The following is a 23561-nucleotide window of genomic DNA, read 5'->3' as shown; positions in this document are numbered from 1 at the left end:
TTCAAGATGAGGTATGATATGTATTGGTGATCTATGGAGTTTGTCCTGTGATCAGTCATCTTATGACACTGAATGTTTGAAAATAATACTATCTGCCTTATTATCATCATCAGATTTCTATGAAGTCAAAAGATCCATCACAGGAAATCAAATACTTGTGAAGCTCTGCTTTAAACTTGTTTACTGTTTCTGTACTTACCACATTCTAAAAACACAAGCCTGCTCTCTCATTTCTTGTACACACCTTCCAAAGATAAGATGACCTCTTGTTCTGCATTAATCTAGTAAAAATTTCTTGCCAACTTCTATATATCAGTCTTATCATCCCCCCTCCTAATCCACCAGCTTCTGCAGATATCATTTCCATCTCTCTCATATCATCATTCAAAAGACCTGGTACTATAGTAAGCACTCTTCCCTGAACCCTTTCCAGAATCTCTTAAAAATGAGGTAACCAAATTTGTATTAGTATAATGTGGTCTGATCACTCAAGACCATGAACTGTTGAGTTGAGCTGTAATCCCTTTATTTCTGTGTGTCAGCATTCTTTATCATTCATAATCTGTTGTGTTTTCACAATTCTCAAAGTATGGTCCCTTAATTTAGGTTTTTATACTCCATTCTTTTTTCAACTCTCTTCAATAAATTCCCACCAACTGAATACACTACATTCAATCCATGTCTCCAGGTTTCAATTACAATCTTGAATTGATTGTTTTGCTTCTCATACCTCTCACCAACTTTATGGTCCTCAAAAACTGCATATCCCCATTTAAATTAATCCCAGTATCATTAACATATAAATTAAAGAACAATAATGTCCCTAAAACAGAGACTTTTGGCACACTGCCAATGATGTTCTTTTTCTTTTTGAGACACTGCCTCCCATTACACAGCTTGTTGTTAGCTGACAACCATTCTCCTATTGAACTCTTTAATATATTGAATCCCATCTGCTCTACTTAATGCCATTTTGTTATGTGGCAACCTATCAAAAGCTTTGCAAAATCTAGATATACTACTGTACACTACTTCGAAAGAAGCCAATGGACACCTCCATGGGCAAAGTGCATCATGTCATATCATGTAATGAGTCATGTGTTTGTTTCAAGTATAAATTGGAGAAATATGATGCTCCCAAGTCAGTGAAAACAGTGTCCAGGTGAAATGGCTATGAGAAGGGAACTGAGTTTGAAAGAGGCATTGTGATAGGATGCCATTGTTGACAAATCATTGTTGACCATCCAAGGTCAACAAGCAGTGATACCTTACTGAGATGAAAGTGCAGGGAGTCAACTGCAAGTGCTACCTGCAGTGAACAACCTGCCATACTCATGACATAAGATGCTACCAAGGATAATATATAAAAACCTCCATTTGTTTGCTGACACGTTGAATGTGGAGTTCCCCATCAACTGGGACACAAATTTGCACAAGCACATTCAGAACTAAAGCTCATAGCATGGGTTTCCACGGTAGGACCACAATATCCAAGCCTCACATTACCCGAACCAACATGCAGCATTCTTTTGCAAAGAGCATGTACAGTGAGGTGTGGAACGTTGGAAAGCTGAGTTATTATTATTATTACGGGTATCTCCATGGAGTCAGTAGACTCATCACGGGAGACCCAAACTAGCAAAACAATATCTGTCATATCTCTTCTTGAATTCATTTACAGATGAGGAGCTCACAACTAAGTCAGGCAATGAATTCCACTCATTCACCACCCTCCAGGCAAAAAACCTTGTTCTCACACCCTTGTTAACCACACTTCTTTAATTTCCAGGGATGACCTCTTGTTCTTCCATCACTATCACACAGCTGAAACATTTCCCCTGCATCAATCCTATAAAAACCTTTCAGTAATTTAAATGTTTCTATCATATCCCCTCTTCTCCGCCTATCAACCAACCTCTGCAATCCACAAGCTCTCAATCTATCAATGCCAGGAGCATTTTTTACATCACTCACCAACTTAGTCACTCTTCTCTGAACCCTCTCCACAGCCTCTTCATCTCCAAGGAATCCAGGTGACCAGACCTGAGCACAGTAATCCAAATGTGGAAGTATCAACGCTTTATAAAGGGGAATAATAACCTCTTTATCTCTGGATGTCAGTGTGTTCCTCAACAACCAAGTAATTCTATGTGCAATCTTGGACACCTTAGCAATGTGTGCCCTGAACTTCATCTCCCTATCTACCAACATCCCTAAGTCCCTAGCCTCATCAATCTCTTGGAGTACTGTTCCATCAATATAGTACACAGCTGGTAATCTTTTAATCCCAAAATGCACGACTTTACACTTTTTCACATTGAACTGACATCCATTACCTTTTGCCCATTCTACCAGCTTATTTAAATCATACTGCAAACTTTCAACATCAGCTTGATTTTTTATTGTGCTACCCAACTGTATATTATCAGCAAACAACTGAATACCTCCCTTTAAGCCATTTCCTATATCATTTATATACAAATTGAACAACAATGGCCCAAGCACAGAGCCCTGAGGCACACCACTGGTCACCTGCCTCATCGTGGACTCGGCTCCTCCATACACCACCTTCTGGTATCTCTCCCTGAACCATTCTCCTATCCATATCACCAATTTAGTATCCATTCCCATCTGCTCCAATTTGCGTAACAGTGTTCCATGGGGTATCCTGTCAAAAGTCTTAGCAAAATCCAGAGGTACCACTGTGTAGCCAGTTCCTTTTTCCAACTCAGATGTCATTCTATTATGAAAAGTTAATAGATTACTAAGGCAGAATCTACCTTTAACAAAACCATGTTGGCCTCTATAGAGTATCATATCCTGATCCACCCATTTTTGAATTTTGTCTTTAACCAACTTTTCCGATACTTTTACCACCACTCCTGAGATGGTGATCAAACTTAAGTTAAATATCCAAGTAAGAAGGGTTGACAATTCCTTTGCACATTCACGCAACACCCGAGCTGATATTCCATCTAAACCTACAGCAGTGTTTGCATTTAAATTTTGCAATATATTAAATACCTCTGATTTCTTAGCTTCAGTTCTCTTGCTATAGGTACAGAGATATCCTCACTTGGGTGATAGACTTTTGAAAAGTGATCACTCAGTAACTCAACTATTACATCTGATTTTGTTACCTCAATACCATCAGCACCCACTAAAGTTATCCTTCCGAATTCATTCTTCCTTTTACTTACCACATAGCAGAAGAACTCCTTGAGATTACCCTTGATCTCATTGGTTAAGGTCTTCTCATAATCTGATTTAGCTTTTCTTACTATGCTGGTAACCTTCAATGCTGGCTTGAGCCTTGTACTGCTCATGGGTGTACTGATCGCATTTCTCCTTGTACATTCTCCATAACATTTTCTTTTTTTGCAGATCAAGCTTGATACTACTGCTCATCCATCTAATGCCTGCCTTGTTTGTCTTCCTGACCATGGGGACACAATCTGATATTGCTTTCCTCAGATACCTGCTGATTTTATCCCATGCATTGCTAACATCTTTCTCCGGCAATATGTTCTGCCATGGGATGGCTGCAAGCTCACTCCGAAGCTTGTTATAATTGCCTAACCTGTAGTTCCGTATATACCCCTTCTTAAAAGAAAAGTCCACAGATTTTGCAACCTCCCAAGTCAATACCACATGATCGCTTTCACCAATTGGAGGTAACGAGGACATCTTATGCATATATCCTCTGAACCAATAACCAGGTCCAACACACTCACACCACGTGTCCCTTCAGTTATGTGCTGTTTTAAGTAATTATCTCGTAGAAAATGTATGAACTCCATTTCCTTTTTGCTACATGATATTTCCTCCTTCCAATTGATATCACCAGATGGAGCAACAAATCATGTTACACCCTCTATCAAGCAGATGGAGGGTGTGCTGGATGCTAGGTGAACATCTCTTACTAGAGTGTATAACTCCAACTATGAAATTTGGGGATGGCGGTGTGATGGTGCAGTCCTGTTTTTCCTGGTTTGGCCTTGGATGTCTGTTTGTGGTGTCACAAACATTAAATTCCAAGAAGCATCTGAACATTCTGGACAATGCAGTGCTTCCTATTTTTTGGTGTTTCTACAGAACTGACCATTCTCTTTCAACAAAACAATGCACTGTGTCATAATGCTGCTGCTGTAACTGCGTGGTTTGTAGACATGAATGTCGGCACACTTGACTGGCCTCCACAGAGTCCTGATCTCAACCCTATTAAACATCTGGAGAATCAGGTGAGGTCAAGGGACCTCGTTACATGCATACAGGAAGAATGGTCCAAAATTCCCATTGATTGCTATCATATGCATATGCATGTGGAAAGTATATGTGGAGAGATTGCTGCAGTCATTGCAGCTAAAGGAGGTCCTACATCTTAAGGTGGCACTGTGGCTGTTTGTTCCTCAAATGTAATGTGTGTGTGTGTGTGTGTGTGTGTGTGTTGACTTCTTTCCAAGCAGTGTATGTGCATTTCCCTTGCTCACGTCATCTATCATACTGTTATAATAAGTAAATTGCTAACCCATGACCTCTCCCTCATAAGAAAATTTATTATTATTATTATTCAGGACCCACATAGTTATGAGACATGTTGTTGGGAGATTTGCTTTAGACAGTAGTCTATCATACCACTCCTTGAACTCATTTTCTGTCTACATTCTCATTGTCCTCAGAAGCAATACATTCCATGCTCCTACTGTACACAGCTTTCTATCTTCTGATTCCAAAGTTCAAACCTTGCATTATCTATGTTAATGTGACATTCCCACTTATCTATTTGATTGCCTTTCTAACTTATTTAAATCCTCCCAAATAGCCAGATCATAAATACTATTATTACCCCCCCCCAAGGGTGGGTAATATCATGTTGGAGGCTTAATGGATTGTATACAGCACTCAGAAAGGATTAAAACAGAATTTAATACTTCCTATATTTCATCTCAGTCACTGAAACATCTTCAGGGATTACAAAAAAACTAATGTAACATGTACACAAATGACACACAATACTAAGCCCAACCACGTGGGTGACACTAAAGTCCTAACTAGGTGGAGTACTACCCTCTAAGGGCAGTTGTAGGTGGCCTGGAATGTAAGGTGGGAACTTTGGTGATAAGTGTTTCCCAAATCTTAGGAAGCTTAATGCAATCGTATTTATTAAGATTTGGTTGATTTCTAAGAGCTGTTGCTGATTCTGTTTTAATCCTTTCTGAGTGCCGTATACAATCCAGTAAGCCTCCAACATGATGTCCTCACAGCACTCAAGCCTCTACACATGTGGGGGGTAATATATTAATAGTAATAATATACTACTATTACCCCCCCAAGCTTTGCATCATCCAGAAATAATGGAATATCTCCTATAATCCAGTAATAATATCAGTGACATAAAAGTCGAAAACTAATGCTCTTATCTGTGTGGAAACTTGCATGTAACCTTACTTTTCCCATGATACTGTTTCCCCTCTCTTCCTCTCTTCATGTACAGCTCATATGTATCAGACTGCCAACTGCCACCTCAGTCCACTAGCCTAAACCCGATAAATAAATCCATTTATTTCAATTTAAATATCAACTTATCATGCAGAAACTTTTCAAATGCTTTTGCAAATTCCAGAAAAATTACAGTATATGCATCCCCTTCATCAACTATTTTATGTTATAAAAGGTGACCAGATTACCAAAAACAAGTATTCCTCAACATATCCATGCTGATCTCTATGAATAATATTACTCTCATCTGACCACTTCTGCATATGAGCTATTACTAATTTTTCTGAAATCTTAGTGACTACAAAGAAACACAAACTACTCTGTAGTTTGATGTTTCCATTTTTTTGCCATTTTGCAATAGCACTATCTTTCTACTCTTCAGGGACTTTTCAATTTCACAGGGATGCCCTGACCTAGATTTCATTGAACTGCTAGGCAAAGGGCATTGTCGGTTCCTTAGTACACTCCTTAAAAACATGGTGAAACTTTATTCAGCTCTATTGTTGCTGTTTGAAGTATGCGATATTGTAAATGTATTGAAATATATTACCGTAAATAGATTTCAATTTATTTTCTCTTATTCTTGTTTTATGACACTATTATGTATGTTTTTTTGTAGGTGCCACTCATTACAATGGCAGATAGTCCCCCATACAATTTCAATGTTCAATTGGGAATAAATGATACAGCCCTTACGCTCGCCTTAGAGAATGATGATTATAATACAGCAATAACACTGGTCTATGATAATGCTTCAGACCCTTTATACTTCAATGAAGGTAATTTCTTTTTTTTTTTTCTTTTCTAATTTTTTTAATTTTTATTTTAGATTTTTCATTATAGTGCACATATTAATTATTTGGAAAATAAAATACTTTTATTGCTTCTAGTGATTGCACTGATCATTTTAATGGTACACAGTAGTCAACTTGCACTATATGGCTACAGCAGTGATTTTTGATTTTTAAGATATATGCCCTCAGTTTAATACAAATTTATCTATTGTTAGGCTTTTCACAAGCATGTACACTAAAGTGCCATTGAATTAGGGATAGTCAAATAGTAATGTGTTGGATCTCCCCTCTGGCCCTGATAACAGCTTCCACATGACGAGGCAAGGACTCCACAAGCTTGCAAAAATGTTTCACAAGTATGGCAACCCATGCATCCTCCAGAGCTGTTCATAATTTGCTCGAGTTCAGCAGATTTACGATGGGGTTTAAATCAGGACTTCTAGGTGGCCACTTCATTATTTCAAATTCAACACAGAATGCTTCTGGAATCAAGCAGTAGCCTGCCTGAACCTGTGAGAAGATGAAGGTCTTACTATTAGATGCTATCTCCATAGTGATGCATGATAGACATAAATGGGTGTAAATGGCCAGCCACGAGTTCTGCATACCAGGATGCATTGAGAGTTGCTGGTACATGTAACAAAGGTCCCAAAGACATTCAACTGAAGACACCCCAGGAAGACTGAAGATATGGCACCAACCACATAAAGCCGTGAATCCTACATGTCAGGTCAGAACTGTTCAAGGTGGTGGTGGTTCCCATCGGTGCTATGAAGCTTAAATCATGATTCATCACTCCAGGCTACATGTCGCCAATTTTCAATCATCCAGTTTCAGTGTTCTTTAGCCCAGACCATCGTAAGTCAGTAGCTCCCAAAGCCAAGGCAGTGAAGTGAGTGTCACATGGTCTTTTGATTCCAAAGCCCACGATCATTCAAGGCTGGTTGCCCTTTGCAGTTTGTCTGGGTGTTTATTTTTTGTTGGAATTTGCATATTCCCGAAATGCTCTTGAAACTGTTGTACAAGAAAATCCAAGTTTGTTCACAATTTTGGAGATTGAGTAACCCATCAGTCGGGCACCTACAATCTGCTCTCTGTCAAGTGCATCTAAATCCCATGCCTTTCCCATTATGCTTCTCACAACAAATGCTCATGGAAGCCAACACTGACAGCTAAGTATAAACCACAGTTTTGGCCACACATGCTTGCAAATGCCAGTGGCATTACGAAATTTGCATAGCATCTCCTATCCCTAATTTAATGGCACTTGAGTATTTTTATGCCGTATTTAGGTTTTGAATCCATAATCTTTGTAGTAAATAAGATAGTTTTTGCTGAATTACTGAGGAGTAGCAGCTCAGTTGGTAAAAGAGCAACATTTTAGATCCTCCAACCTCCTTGTGTGTGAAGGAAGTGTGACTTAAACGTGATGAGTGGTGATGCATCGGTGACTGAGAGTGATAATAGCAGGAATGTAACAAAACAGAATGAGTGCTTTCTGCTAGTGAAGAGAGATACTGTGAAAGTGCAGCAAGTGAGTGGTAACAAAGTTATGAAAAGTGGACAAGTGATCTGGTGAAAGAAGCAATCAGTAGTGGCATGAGGACTACAAACATGGCAAAGTCAGAATAGCAAATGTAGTACAAATGGGATAAATGACCAAACAGAAAGTAGTAAGACAACGTAAGATGCAAAAATGATGGAACAGTAGAAGAACAAAGGAGGAATGAAAAAAAGCTAGTATGAAAGATGTGAATGCAAGTTAGGATATTTGAAAAGAATTGGTTAGGTTGAGAAATGAATTGAGGTGTGTGTGTGTGTGTGTGTAGAGTGAGATAGGACATTTAAAGAAGAGATTGGCAGTTGGAAGTGTAAGAAGAAAGGAGCCAGTGGCAGATGAATGAAAGTAGTATAGTGTAGTGCTGTAGAGGCAAACAATGTGAAAATGGAGCAGGTGTTGAAAGTATCTCTGAGAGAAGCAATAATTAGAAAGGTGATTGAGGCTATAGAGAGAGGAGGAAATATGCAGAGGAAACTGTGCTGGTAGGAACAAATGATCTGCAGTGAAGTGTGAATGGGATAGTGTGGGATTTGTGAGTGTTGCTAGAGACATTAAAACTGAGGAGCATGAGAGGGAGAATTGTGTGTTGCTAAGGTACAACAGTAGAGAGCTGAGGAGAAGAGTAGTGATCAAGAATGGCATGATAGCTAAATGTTCAGGAAGAGAGAGGACTTGAGTTTGTAGATGTATAGGATAAATCTGAAGGCAGGAGAGAGAGAGAGAGTGTGTGTGCAGTTTGCTGCAGGTGGTCTTCATTTGAGTGACAGCAGTAATAGTATCAAGTTAGATAAATTGTTCACAAGAGGAAGAGAGTGTATAGCTGGCCAGGAAAATGATAACTAGACAGTGAGACTGTGAGTGTAAGATTCCAAAATAGATGCAGCATAAAGGATGAAGGAAGACAAGATATGGATGCAGGAATGGCCTCAATGGGAGCAGCAGAGCTGAAAGTACTTAAATGATTGGATAAGGAATTGTGGAAGGAAATAGGGACCAGGGGTAATCTACTTACAACTAATGCAAGGAGTATTAGGAATAACATTTTGTGGCCTTAATGCAGTTAGTCATTCACAAATCATCTCATTCGTTGCATCAGTCTCATCATTCTTATTCTCCGATAATTCATTCATTCGTTCTGTATGTTTACCTTCATTCTCACTTTCAACGCCACTCTCAAAGCTATCTGGTATTACCTCACAAATATCACTATTTTCTAGATTCTCACTTTCAACAACGATATCACTCTCTTGACTTGAAACACTCTTTAAATCCTTACATTCTTTACACTTTCTGCACACATTCACTCCACTATCGTTGTTTAACCAGACTCCAACCGCTCTCCTCAATGCATACATTTCCCAAATGGTACACTGAATCAAATCCTTTAAATTAAAATTTTTAGACAAAGATGGTGACCTAGACTCCATCTTCCTCTTTATGGGGGCCATGTGCATGATAATCATATCTATCAATTTACTAATTAAAATACTCAAAAACACCCAAAAAGTCACCCAGACACGCTAAAATATGAAAAGTAAACAATACTAAGTAAATACTATGAAAATTCACCAATTATTACTCAAAATGACACTTATCTGTTCAGGAGCTCTCCACAAACACTGTTTGTGGTATTGCATGACCAGCGAGTCAAAGTACATGAAATTGCTGAGACTATAGGCATTTCAAAAAAACATGTAGGATATATTTTGCATGAAGAATTGCAAATAAAAAAGCCTTGCACAAGATGGGTGCCACGCTTGCTCACAGCAGATCAAAAACACACTCGCATGAAAATCTCTGAACAGTGCTTGGAGCATTTTAACAAGAATAAAACTGATTTTGTGTGTCAATTTATTACTATGGATGAGACTTGGATTCACCATTACATACCAGAATCCAAACAGCAGTCAAAACAGTGGACAGAAGCCAGTTGTTCAGCGCCAAAGAAGGCAGTCGGTTCCATCAGCAAGAAAGGTCATGGCATCGGTGTTTTGGGATGCCAACAGCATTTTGTTTATTAATTATCTTGAAAAGGGTGAAACAATAACCTGGGAATATTATTCCAATCTTTTACCCTGACTAGATGAAAAATTTAATGAGAAAAGACCCTGTTTGCAGAAAAAAAAGTCATCTTTCATCAGGACAATGCACCTGCCCATAAAGGCGTTTTGTCAATGGGAAAATTTTAAGGGATCTGCGCTATGAATTGTTGGAACATCCACCCTATTCCCCATATTTGGTTTCCATATCTCTTCCCAAAACTAAAACTCTTCCTCGCTGGTCAGCATTTTTCTTCAAATGAAGAGCTGATTTCAGCTATAGAGGGAATATTTTGTAGATCTTACTGAGAACCACTACAGGAATGAGATAATGGTGCTGGAGCATCGCTGGAATAAATGTATTGGTCTTAAGGGAGATTATGTTGAAAAATAAAAATAATTTTGAAATTATAAATTCGTTTTTTCATTGTTAGGCCAAGAACTTTTCAGACTACCCTGGTATATTCTAGTGTACTATAGTTGCTCTCTTTTTTCAGAAATGATTTGACTACTCATTCAAAAGGTTAACAGTTAGAATGACTATGCTTTTAATTAAAATCAGTTTGAGTAAACATTTTTTAATGATTTCTTTATGTAGGTCCTTATGAAAGAGTTCCTCTTTACATTGTTCTGTGCAGTCATAATATCGATGGGTCACCAAAACCTGTAAATCTTTCTCTTGCACATCTTTTAGTCCAGCATGGAGCTGATTCCAATAAGAGATTACCAATGGCAAGTAGTACTGTAACAATTGGAATCAATCTTTTTAGGGCATTACTAGGTTATGAAATTGTGAATTTTCAATGTGTAGATCAGTTTTCCTTGAAATATTGCTTCTAGATAATAGCTTTGTCCAACACTTTGCAAATTTTCATGAGTCAAATGAAGACTTGTAAAGTGCTGAACAAATTTTGTTACTGTCACATCTCATAAAAAACTTTAAATTCCCTCACAACCACTAGCACACTTGTCTTTTCACAAACATCTACAAGCCTGCTGGTTGTACCCAACCTTACATTCTGCTTATTCTAATTTGTTGATAGAACTGATTTCAGGGTCCGCATACTGTTCATGCTTGTTTTTAATATATCATTCCTATTTTTTAAGTTATTACTTCTGACCAGGGGCGTGCTGGCCGTATGTGCAATGTGTGCAACGCACACAGGCACCAGGATAGTAAAGGCACTAAAGAAGAGGAAATGCTTTAAAAAAACGTTTTTTAAAGTGTTTTTTATTGGGGGGGGTTTATTAGGGGCGCTAACTAAAGTTTTGCACAAAGGCACCGGACACTACTGGCGTGCTACTGGGTACAGGGGTGCCAACTAAAGTTTTGCACACAGGCGCTGTACACTGCTGGCATGCCCCTACTTCTGACTCTTTTCATTAAAAGAAAGCAATTAAAAAAATTGGTGCCAAATGGCTTTCACGATAACTTAGTCTTAATCTTGATAAAGTTAGTAGTCAAAAAAAAAGAAGAGTCAAATATTTATTATGATTTACTCATACCATATTAATGTATATTCTTTAAGTTTTATTGATCTCAGAAAATGCTTTTGATTTTTATACATTCATTTATGAAGTTGACATACCAGATTATTGTATATTCTTTGCTTAAGTTTTATTAATCTCAAAAATGCTTTTTTTTTTAATACGTTAATTTATGAAGGAGACACATTATATTTGAAAAAGGAATGCCACTTGTGATGGGCCAATACATTTTTAACTTGACTTAAAATAATATTTATAGGATCTTTGTCATCATTGTTTCTTGACATGTTTCCCCAAAGAGATGTACAGGACACGATGATAGTACTACCTAATTAACAGTTTCGCATAGTTTTTTTTCCAAATTAATCTAATTTATCAGTGCTCTAAGACACTAAATTGCATCAATCCATCCAGCTTGCCTTCTGGATCTTCCAACCTTTCCTCTCATATTGTTTTTATGTCATACCACCTAAGATGAACTCCATTTATAATTTCTTCTTTCTCATCTAGCAGCAGTATATCACATTGATGGAACCGTACTCCAGGAGATTGATGAGGTCAGGGATTTGGGAGTGTTGGTGGATAGGGAATTGAAGTTTAGGGGGCACATTGCAAAAGTGGCTAAATCGGCTCATCAAATCACTTGGCTTCTGAAAAATACTTTAACAAGCAGAGACAAACAAGTTATTGTTCCTCTGTATCGAGCCTTGATAAGACCCCATCTAGATTACTGTACCCAGATATGGGCACCAGGGTTTCTTCTTGATGGGGAGGAGGTGGAGAGGATCCAGAGACGAGTGACCAAGATGATAGCAGGTCTGTGGAACGAACCTTATGAGAACAGGTTGAAGATTTGTGGGTTGCAAAAATTGGTTGATAGGCAGAAAAGGGGTGATATGATTGAGACATTCAAATTACTGAAGGGTTTCTATAAGATTAATACAGAAGATATTTTTGAGAATAGGACTGGTGGTGGGAGGACTAGGGGCCATACATGGAAGCTGGGCAAGAAGGTGGTTAGCAGGGGTGTTAGAGCTAGGTTTTTTACTTGGAGAGGTGGTGAATGAATGGAATAAGCTGCCAGAGTCTGTTGTGGGTGCTACGACCGTGAATGAGTTCAAGGTGAGGTATGATAGATACTGTGTGAATGTCTAATAGTTGTTTTTGACATGATGTTAGGGCCTCCCTCGATGAGTCTGTTGACTCCTTGGAGTTGCCTGGAATAATAATAATAATCCATCAGATGATGGGTTAAGTCCCCTATTACAAATTTTTGCTATCTGGTTCAATCTCTGGCCATTTTTGTCATCTCTCTGAAGCTTAATAATTGTGACCTTGCCTTCAAAGACTGTAGCCAAGTTATTTTTGGTCTGTCTCTTGATCACCTTCCTCCAATGATTACATTCAAGACTATATTTGGTAATCTTTGAATGGACATCATCTGGAGGTGTCCAAACCATCTTAGTTGCTGTTTAAGAATTATAGCTACGATATCCTCTCTATAGTTTAATTCATTTTTGACTTACTCATTGTTTTGTGTTCTGCTCAGTGAATGCTCATTTTGAATGCTCTGATTTTCTGTATTTCTTTCTGATTGAGTATCTGTGTTGGCTCCATACATTGCTGTAAGTGTAATAATGGTTTTATAGAATTTTAGTTTGAGGTTTTTTGAAATGCTGTTATTTTTCCATATTTTGTTTAATTCATTCATATTAGACCATCTTTTGGTCTGTATTTTACCGTTTCTGTTTTGTCAAGGTTTTGAGTAATGAGATCACCAAGATATGTAAATTGCTTACTTGTTCAAGTATATGCTTTTCTAAGCTTATTGAAATTTTTTCCTCATCTCTTCCTATTTTCATTGTTTTACTTTTGCATAGATTGATTTTCATTCCAAAAGCTTTGCATTCTTCATTTAAAATTTTTATTGTTTTTTTCATTGTGTTTTAGATTCTGCAAGAATAATATTGTTTGCATATTTAATGTGGTTGATATTCGTGCCATTTATTTGTAGACCTTATTCTTCAGCTATGGATTTATATATTTTTTGAGATAAATAGTAAATAAATTTGGCGAGAGTGGGCAACTCTGCATGATTCCTTTTTCTACTTTGAATTTGTCTGTTTTTATTTTATTAAATTTGACAGTTGCTTTGGTATGTTTCTAATAATTTGTAATAAAGATTTGTAGTTTTGAAAGTAGAGATGCAAGAGGGAAATAGTGCCAGTGGTTTTGAGGCAGTATGGTGTGAGATAGAGGTGAATAGAATCAAATACTTGGTTGGATGTTGTTATAGACCAGGTAATGTAGATGGTGGTGATAATGAAATGTATAATCAAATTAGCCAAGCAAATAAGAAAAGGGTGATCACTATGGGTAATTTTAATTATGGCAATATAGACTGGAATGATGAGATAGCAACTGGAACTAAAGAAAATGAGTTTCTTGAGTTTTTGAGGGATAACTACCTCAGACAGTATGTAACAGAGGGCACGCTAGGATTGAGGGTCTTGGATTTGGTCATCTCATCAGAGGATGTAATTATAAATGAGGTGTCAAATCATCCACCAATTGGTGAGAGTGACCATGAGGTGATTACCTAGGTGGTTGCCAGCAGTGTGAGGACCTCCATGAGAAAAGGGTATATGTAGAACTACAAGGAGATGATTATGAAGAGCTCAGGAGACAGCTTGCAGGTGTAACATGGAATTAGGAGTTAGCTGGAAAAGAGATCAATGCAGCTTGGGGGGATTTTCAGAAACTATCTAATAGATCCAATGTCTAAATGTATTCCAAGGATGAGAAGATTAAATAAGGTACGTGTGAAATGGATGAATAAAGAGATTAAGCATGCGATACAGAGAAAGAGGGCATTGTAGAGGCAGCATAAGAGAAGTGGAAATAACCAATTCCACGAGGTCTACAAAGACCTCATGGGTGACTTGGTTGGTGAGGGTAGCTAAAGAGAGGTATGAACAGCAGTTAGCTGATGAAGCCAAAAAGAATCCTAAGGAGGTCTTTCGATATGTAGCCAGCAAAAGAAAGAATGATTATGGAAGGATGACATTGATAGGAGAAAATGGTATAAAGACAGCTGTTGCAGAATGTGTGGTGGAGATACTTAATGAGCAGTTCATAAAGATCTTTCAATCTTGTGAATGTGACTACATGAAGAGATTGAGAGCAGTAGATGATGGGGAGGAGAGACTAACTGTAAGTGAGTAAGAGGCATATGGGGAGTTGAGTAAACTAGATGTTAATGAGGCTGTGGGACTTGATAATATATCACCACGTATTCTGAAGGAATGTGCCAGGGAATTGACACCTGCCTTGACATATTTTTTTAATACGAGTCTTGTACTCGGTCAAGTTCCTAAGGAGTGGAAGGAGGGCAAGATTGTGCCACTTCATAAAGGCTGTGATCGAACGCAAGCATCAAATTATAGGCCTATCTGTGTGTGTTAGGTGTTGTGATAAGTTGTTGGAGAAGCTTGTGAGAACTAGAATCCAGAGTTTGGTTGACAACAATGGTATTATCTTTGATGGACAGCATGGATTTGCTAAAGGGAGGTCATCTTTTAGTAATCTACTTACTTATTACAATAAAGTGACTGCTTCCTTGGACAGAGGAGAAGTATACACAGTAATATACTTAGATTTCACAAAGGCTTTTGATAGAGTACCTCATGATAAATTGATAGTCAAACTAGAGCAGATGGGGTTGGATATTAGATTAGTGCATTGGATTGGAGACTGGCTATCTGATAGGTATCAACAAGTTGTGTATGGGGGAGCGATATCCAGGAAAAGGAAAGTCACTAGTGGAGTGCCTTAGGGGTCTGTTTTAGGGCCATTACTGTTTAACTCGTATATTAACGATATAGGTGAAGATTTGGATGGAGATATTCAGTTGTTTGCAGATGATGCAAAGTTGGGACGAACCATGAAGAGTAAGTATTGAAGATGTTGTAACCTTATAAGATGACTTGAATAAATTGAGTGATTGGGCACGGAAATGGGGATGCGAGTTCAATGTTGCAAAATGTAAGGTTTTAAAATTTGGAAAACAAAGATGGGATGTAGAATTTATGCTTGGTGAGGATATATTGTTGGAGGTGGAAGAAATAAGAGATCTGGGGGTTATAGTGGATAAGGATCTGAAATTTTAGGGGACACATAGCCAAAATTGTGAAGACAACACAAAGGCTTCTGGGAATGATGTGGAGGACACTGACGTGTAGAAGTAGAGAGATTCTTGTTCCTTTGTATAAGGCTTTGATTAGCCCACACATGGATTATTGTGCCCAGATTTGGTCACCTGGTTTTCAGAAGGATGAAGAGATGTTGGAAAAGGTCCAAAGGCGACTGACTGACTTAAGTAGTTTCTGACCTCTGGAATGTCGAGTATGAGGAAAGATTGAGAAGATGCAATTTGCAGAGTCTGGTGGACAGGAAGAAGTGGGGAGATATGATAGAGACCTACAAGTTATTAAGGGGTTGTTATAGGATCAATGCTAGAGAAGTTCTACAGAAAATAGTGGGAGATCGGGGTAGAACCAGAGGTCATCCCTAGAAACTGTATAAAGAAGATGTGAGTAAGGGAGTGAGAGACAAGTTTTTCTCATGCAGAGTTGTAAATGATTGGGATGCCTTGCCTTGCCTGAGAGTGTGGTGTGTGTGCAAGGAGTTTGAATGTGTTCAAGGCACGGTACGATGAGCTGTGTGTGTGATAAAAGGACCTCCCAGATGAGTCTTTGACTCCATGAGGTTTTGGGGTAATAATAATAATAATGTCATAGATTTTAATATGTTTATCATTTTGTTCCTGTCAGTAGAATCAAATGCTAACCAGGCTATTAACTGTAAAAAGATGGTCTATAGTAGACCTTTGAGGTCTGAAGTCTACTTGTTTTTCTTCTGCTGTCTCATTCATTAAAGTCTGCATTCTGTTTTGAATAATGTGTGAAGATTTTGTAGCTATGACTTAGCAGTGTGGTATGGTTATATAATTTTCATACTTTTTGTTTATCTCCCGCTTTTTTTTTTTTTTTTTTTTTTTTTGAAAATTGGTATTATGATGCCTGTCCTCCAGTCATCTGGAATTTCACCAGCGTATAATATTTGGTTAAAAAATTCAAGCAGGAGATTGATGCCAACCAGTAGGAAGTGCATCATAACCAGGTGACTTAGATCAGTCACATGATTTATTGCATTCAATTTTTTTTTTCTTTTATTATGAATGGTGCTTTTTACATCTTTACATGCTGGATTTTTCATCATTACCAAATTCCTGATATGTGTACTCTCAGAGATATTGTGACAATACTATTCTTCCAGGCTTCTCCACTTGTCTGCAGTTACCTGTTCTCAGATTCCACTCTGTACAATTCCTCCAGTCCTCATCCCGTAAGCCTCTGTTCTCCATTGATCTCACAATGGTCCCTTTCCATGTAGTCCTTGATCTTCCTCTTTTTCTCCTTACTGGTGAGGGGGAGGGTGACCAGTTCATAATTCTCAAAGGCCATCATTCTTCTGTGATTCTTTGGATGTGTCCATACTACTTCAAAGCACATGTTTCTATCTTCTCCATAATAGGATGTTCAACTTTCATCTCTGTTTGAATATATACATTTCTCAGATGATTTATATGGGTAGCTCTCATACTTTGTCTGAAGTAATCCATTTCCACAACTTCTACTTGTACCCTCTGGCTGTTAGTGAGTGTCCAACACTCACATCCGTTTATCTCGTCATTGTTTTTCTTTCCTCTTGAAAAGCATTTAGTAATATTCTTTCCAATTTATTTTAATTTCTTGAATTTTTCCAGTTTTAATATTGTTTTTATATTTCATCATTTTTAGTGGCCTGTTTTGCAGTGTTTTCTTAATTCTTTTATAATTTTATATAGTCTTACTATCGTTCATCGGTTTCTTCACACATTTTTGCTTTTTTTTTTCTTCTAACCAAGTGATTTAGCATATCCCCACAATCTATTTTGTTTTTGACTCTTTTTATAATTGCTTATTTTCCTCTGTATTTTCTCTGTTCAAAGTATTTTTTGCAGCTCTTTATTTCTAAAGTTTCCAAAATTTCTATGGTTATCCACTTGTTATTTGCTCAAATTGTAGTATACCAAGTGTTTTTCTTGAAGCATTTGTGATTTATTCCGTGCATTTTCTACATTGTCAATGTTATTTTCTTTAACTCTGTTTTTATTATGTTTTTAGTTATTTTACACAGTTATATCTTTCAGTTTTGCTATGTTAATAATGTTGCTTAGGGTCTTTCGTTTTCTATTTTTAAATTTCAGTTTAATTTTTGCCACTTGTAATTCATGATCCAAGTCAAAATCTGCTTTCTTTAGTGTTCTTAAATTTTGGATTGAGGATTTCCAGTTATTTTTTATTACATTATGAATGTAATCAATACAATTTTTAATCATGCCATCTGGAGATGTCCTTTCATGAATCCTAATAGTGTCATTTCAGATGTGAGTCTGAATTGATGCCATCTATTTGTTCTACTAATTATACTCAGAACTCTCTTATGTGGTTTCTATCTTTGATCAATTACCTTAATTTTTGACCAGACTTTCTGAGCATAATTTAATATTAGTTTAAGCACTATTGTCTATATTGCTAGTTTAGTTGGGTTATTTTTCTCTTATTCCACATAAATTTATTCAACTGGCTCTCTATTATACTAGATTTGTTAAATTTGTCATCTTCACTAAAAATTATGCCTAAATAGCTAAAATATTTTACTTATTCTATAGGTAATTGAGAATGAAGTTATTTTCCATATTCCTGTCTATTTTCATGAAAATCGTTGCTGATTTTCATGCCAGATTTATACAGGAATTATTCATTTCATTTAAAAAGTCCTGAAGACTTCTATTATATTTGAAAGAATAACATCATCTCATCTTCATAAGGTAAAGAGCTGAATTGAATATCTCTAATTTTGATAATAGCTTTAATGTGCAACTTTATAATTTGAGTCGTATAGATAACCAATAATAGGGATATAGCTTATTCTTGTATCCATCTTCTTGTATCTCATTCAACTTATTCAACTCAATTTATATATTGCTTTCTGTAATATCCCATTTACACCATATAATTGTGGTGTTTTGAACAACTTTTTAAATGACACCTTGCATATGCCTTTTCCAAATTAACAGAGAACATTAAAAGTGTACTTTTCTATTTGGAGGAATGGCCAACTAGAATTCCAGGTCAGAGATTACTCTCATCACCTGGTGCAATTATAACCATCTTGCTTATTGGAGACATGAAGTAACATTTACCATGTTTCAGCTCTAGTGTAGAATCTTTGGTTTCTTTTCCCTCCCTTTATTTTTACGTGGAGTGCTGGTGGCACTCCATGTGAAGTGTGCCCAGCACTTCTCCATGCCATAAGAATAATTTGAGTGATAATAAAAATGAGGAGTTAGTTGCAATGAGGGAGATCGCAAGGTTGCATGGAGTGATACATAGGTCAAAGTGGCAGCTGGAGCGATTACAAAATTGCTTACCGATGCGTCAGCTAATGGAAGGAAGCAAGTGTGTGATAAGAAAAATGAGAGCATGATTAGCAGTGAAAGGAAAATTAAGGAACGAGTGTTGTACGGAGATTCACTTGTAAGAGGTGTAATAGATGAGAGTTCGATAAAATCGTACATACCGGGTGCGAAAATTAAGGATGTAAGTGAGGCTATTAGAGTGCAAAATCAGAGGGTGAAAGAAGTGATAGTAGTGGCAGGAACAAATGATTTGAAAGGATATAAATATGCTATGAGAGAAGACTTGAAGGAATTACTAGAGGTAGCAAAAGAAAAGAGTGAGAGAGTTAAGATAGTGAGTCTGTTACTGCGGTATGACAGAGAAGAGTTCAGAAGAAGGGCCATAATTGCAAACGACTTTATGCGCAGGTTATGTATGAGGAGTGGTGTGAAGTTTGTGGATGTGTGGAGTGAGTTTAATGGGCGAAAGGACTTATATAAGATGGATGGAATGCATCTGAATGGATTTGGTGTGTGGAAACTGGAAAAAGTGTTGCTGAATGAAGTGAAAGTGGATGTTTAGAATCAGGGAAACTAGGGCTGTTAAGGGGGGGGGGGTAAAGTGCATATGCAGACATCAGTGAGGCAGTTGAGTGTAAGAATGTGAATAATATGCCTGAGCTAGTACGAAGGACAACAAATCAGAATGGGATAGTTAGTATAGGGCAGGGGTGGCCAACCTATCGTGCATGCGCCAAAAGTGGTGCATTGCATGATTAGAAGTGGTGCACTGAACCCCAGAGAAAAATTTTTTAAAAAAATTGTATACGATTTATATATATATATATATATATATATATATAAACACAATTAACCTACCACTGAATTCTAGAGTGCACACTTATTATACTTGTTTGATCTTGAAGCAACAGGCACTGGCAAATGCTGACATGCATCACCAGTTACTCAATCAGTTTACAGCTGACTCTCGTGTCATAACATTCGATGAACTTCTGATTCAATGTGAGTGAACAACTGTGTTTTTGAACTTATGTTTTTATTAACAGTTCTTTAAATTTAAGATAAGATTTCTGTTTTCATAAAGGCTTAATATAGTTCTGTAAATTTAAAAATAATTTTTTTCAATTTGAACGCCTATGTCAAGTTTTTGCCCTCTCCCCTAATTTGCCGATTACTGAAATCTGCAATTATTCTTTGTATTTTTATGTGTGTGTTTTTATGTTTTTTTAATACAATATCTTTCCTTTTTATTTACGTATAGTAGGTTTATTCCTAAAATTTAACCGATCATCAGCAAAGCTTTCGTAATGAGGATGTTTGGGTTGTGTGTGGGATTGCCAGCTGATCGACTTTTTTATGGCAGGAAGTGATCTCGTGTTTCATTGGACATAATATATTATGAGAGAGAGAGAGAGAGAGATGAAACTCTCCATGAAAAAAAATATATATATGATTTTTAAATTTATAGAACTGTATTGGGCCTTCATGAAAACAGGAATCTTATCTTAAACTTGTAGAACTGTTTTTGAATGTTCATAATGTTGAATGTTCATAATGTTTAAAACGATAAAATAATTTAAATAAATTATTTAATAATAAGCTTTACTTTTTGAAATAATTTTTTTTTACAGTCAGTTACCCATTACTTTGCAAAAGAAAATGAGCAGAAGAAAAGCAGAAGGTGATAGCAAGCGCCAGTTTAATGAACTGCGGGAAAATGAGTTCTTATTTATTGCGGGTCCTTCAGGAAAACCGTGTGCATTGTTTATGAAAGCACTCTCTCAGATAATAGAAGACATGATCTTAACAGGCACTATAGAAAACATCAAGCTGAATTAGAAGAAAAACTGAAGAGACAAAATATATTTGTGAAACGAAGTTGTGAAAGTGTGGCAATGCTGGAGGCATCTTATGAAATTGCCTTTGTGTTGGCTAAAAAACACAAGTCTTTCTCTGATGGAGAGGAAGTTGTTAAGCCCTCTCTCGAAAAATTTGCAAAATGTCTTGGTGATAAGAATGTTGAAAGAAAAGTAAACCAAATTGCTCTGTCCAAGCAAACAGTTACAAGATGCATCGAAGAACTTTCCCATGTGTTACTGAGCAATTGAAAGACCATGTTCATGCTTGTTCTTTCTTTTCTTTAGCCTTGGACGAATCCGCTGACATGTGATGTAGCCCAATTAAGCATTTTTATAAGGGGAATTTATGGTAATTTTAACATCTTTGAAGAACCTATCAGTCTTGAGTCACTTCATGGAAAATCCAGAGGGTCAGACAAATTTGACAAAGTAAAGTCATGTCTAGAAAATCAACAACTAGATTCTAGTAAGCTCATCAGTGTTTGCACTGATGGAGCACCGTCAATGGTAGGTAGAGTTTCTGGGACTGTAACTTTACTTGAAAGGTTTTTAGGTCGTTCTCTACTAAAGTATCACTGTATTATACATGAAGAATTTCTGTGTGGAAAAACTCTAAATTTGAAGCATGGTATGATACTAGTTGTAAAGTGTGTGAATAAAATTAGAGCAAGAGGGTTAAACAGAAGAGAATTCAGAGAATATTGTGAACTGCTGGATATGGAATATGGTGATCTCATCCTTCATTGTGAGGTGTGCTGGCTTTCTAAAGGACAACTTCTCAGTAGATTTTGGAAGCTGAAAGAAAGTGTTCGTAATTTTCTGGAAGAGAAGGATGAGCTGCAGGAGGAAAAAGCCTTGTTGTGTGATGAGAAATGGCTATTTCATGTAGCAATTTTAGTTGATGTTACCAGCCACCTCAATGATCTAAATTTGAAACTGCAGAGCAAGAACAAATTGTTTTATTCTAATACACTGATGTCATTTATTAGATTAGTAAATGACATCAGTGCATTCAAAATGAAATTAAAACTGTTCCTCCCCCAGTTAGAAAACGGGGGTTTAAGTCAATTTCCACATTTAAAAGAACATAGTGAATCTGTTGAAGATAATGGCAACTTTACAGAATATACTGAGAAACTCAGATTATTGCAAGAGTCCTTTAACAGTCGTTTTAGCAATTTTGCAGAAAAATACTGCATACTTGCATTTATAATAGATTTGAGTTCTGGGCTAAGGAGAATGGATGTCAATTTAATGTGACAAAATGTAAGGTTATGCATTTTGGGGTGAAAAGATTAGCAGCAGTATACCACATTGGTGGTACGGCACTCCAGGAGATTGATGAGGCCAAGGATTTGGGAGTGTTGGTGGATAGGGAGATGAAGTTTAGGGGGCACATTGCAAAAGTAGCTAAATCAGCTCATCAACTCACTTGGTTGTTGAAAAATACCTTGACGAGCAGAGACAAGCAAGTTATTGTACCTCTGTGCCCAGATTTGGTCACCTCGGTTCCTTCTTGATGGGGAGGATGTGGAGACTATCCAGAGGCGAGTGACTAAGGTGATAGCAGGTCTATGGAATGAACCATATGAGAATAGGTTGAAGATTTGTGGGTTGCAGAAACTAGTTGATAGGTGGAAAAGGGGAGATATGATTGAGACATTCAAATTGCTAAAGGGATTCTATAGGATTAATTCAGAGGATATTTTTGAGATCAGGACTGGTGGTGGGAGAACTAGGGGACACCTGTGGAAGCTGGGCAAGAGTGTGGTTAGCAGGGGTGGTAGAGCTGGGTTCTTTACTTTTAGAGTGGTAAATGAGTGGAATAAGCTGCCAGAGTCTGTTGTGGGTGCTCTGACGGTGAGCGAGTTCAAGGCAAAGTATGATAGATACTGTGAGAATGTCGTATAGTTGTGTGGACATGATGTTTAGGGCCTCCCTCGATGATTCTAAGGACTCCCTGGAGTCGCCTGAAATAATAATAACAATAAATCCCTTTTCGCTTACTGAACAAAAAATCTTGACGATGCCTAGTAACATACAAATGGAATTTATTGATCTCAAAACCAATTCATTATTGAAAATGAAATTTAATGAACTTCCATCACTCCCAGATGTTTCTGATATAATTAATTTCTGGCGATCGTTGCCCTGTGAACATTTTCCAGAACTGAGAAAATTTGCTCAGAGTTATATCTGTCATTTTGGAACTACATACAGATGCGAACAAGCATTTTCATGAATGAAAATGATTAAGAACAAACTACGGTCGCGACTGACTGATTCAAATTTGAAAAACTGTTTGATGTTTTCTGTAACTGATTTAACTCCAAACATTACAAGCTTAGCAAAAGCAAAGCAATTTCAAAAGTCAATAAAATAATTAATGTTTATCATGTCTTTATATGAAATCCTTTTATTTAAAATTGCTAAAAGTGTCTATATTACCATATATATAATAAATCATTTTATGCATAACTGTTAAATATATCCATATACCATGTTTTAAAAGGCCTGAAAAGTGGTATAAGTTTGTATGGCGCATCTTAACTAAAAAATTAAAAAATTGTTGCATGACTTATAAAAGGTTGGCCACCCCTGGTATAAGGCATCAAGATAGGGGTGGGACTAACAGGCTTCTGCACTTCATTATACTAATGCCAGGAGTATTAGGAACAAGAAGGAAGAATTTTTGGTTTGTGGTCTCTTCCTGGCCACATGTTATTGGCATTAGTGAGACATGGCTGACAGAAGATGATATAGCTAGTGGGATAGAATGTAAAGGGTATAGTGTGT

The 23561-nt window shown here is 37.1% G+C and overlaps 1 protein-coding gene across 2 annotated transcripts in view; it reads left to right on the top strand.

The window, feature by feature from the left end:
- LOC150102056 (uncharacterized) overlaps positions 1 to 23561 on the top strand; it is a 133495-nt gene that overhangs the window by 4951 nt on the left and 104983 nt on the right. For both annotated transcript variants that reach the window (XM_090400511.1, XM_090400512.1), the window contains exons 2-3: positions 6119 to 6278; positions 10492 to 10625. In XM_090400511.1, coding sequence (XP_090256637.1) covers positions 6119 to 6278; positions 10492 to 10625 — 294 coding nt within the window. The remainder of the gene's footprint in view (positions 1 to 6118; positions 6279 to 10491; positions 10626 to 23561) is intronic.

Source organism: Typopeltis vanoorti, chromosome 11 (assembly GCF_054136105.1).
Source record: "Typopeltis vanoorti isolate ZY-2024b chromosome 11, IOZ_Tvanoo_1.0, whole genome shotgun sequence".
Classification (NCBI taxonomy): Eukaryota; Metazoa; Arthropoda; class Arachnida; order Uropygi; family Thelyphonidae; genus Typopeltis; species Typopeltis vanoorti.
The sequence above is the reverse complement of the archived record's forward strand: the minus strand, read 5'-3'. Positions and strand labels throughout refer to the sequence as shown.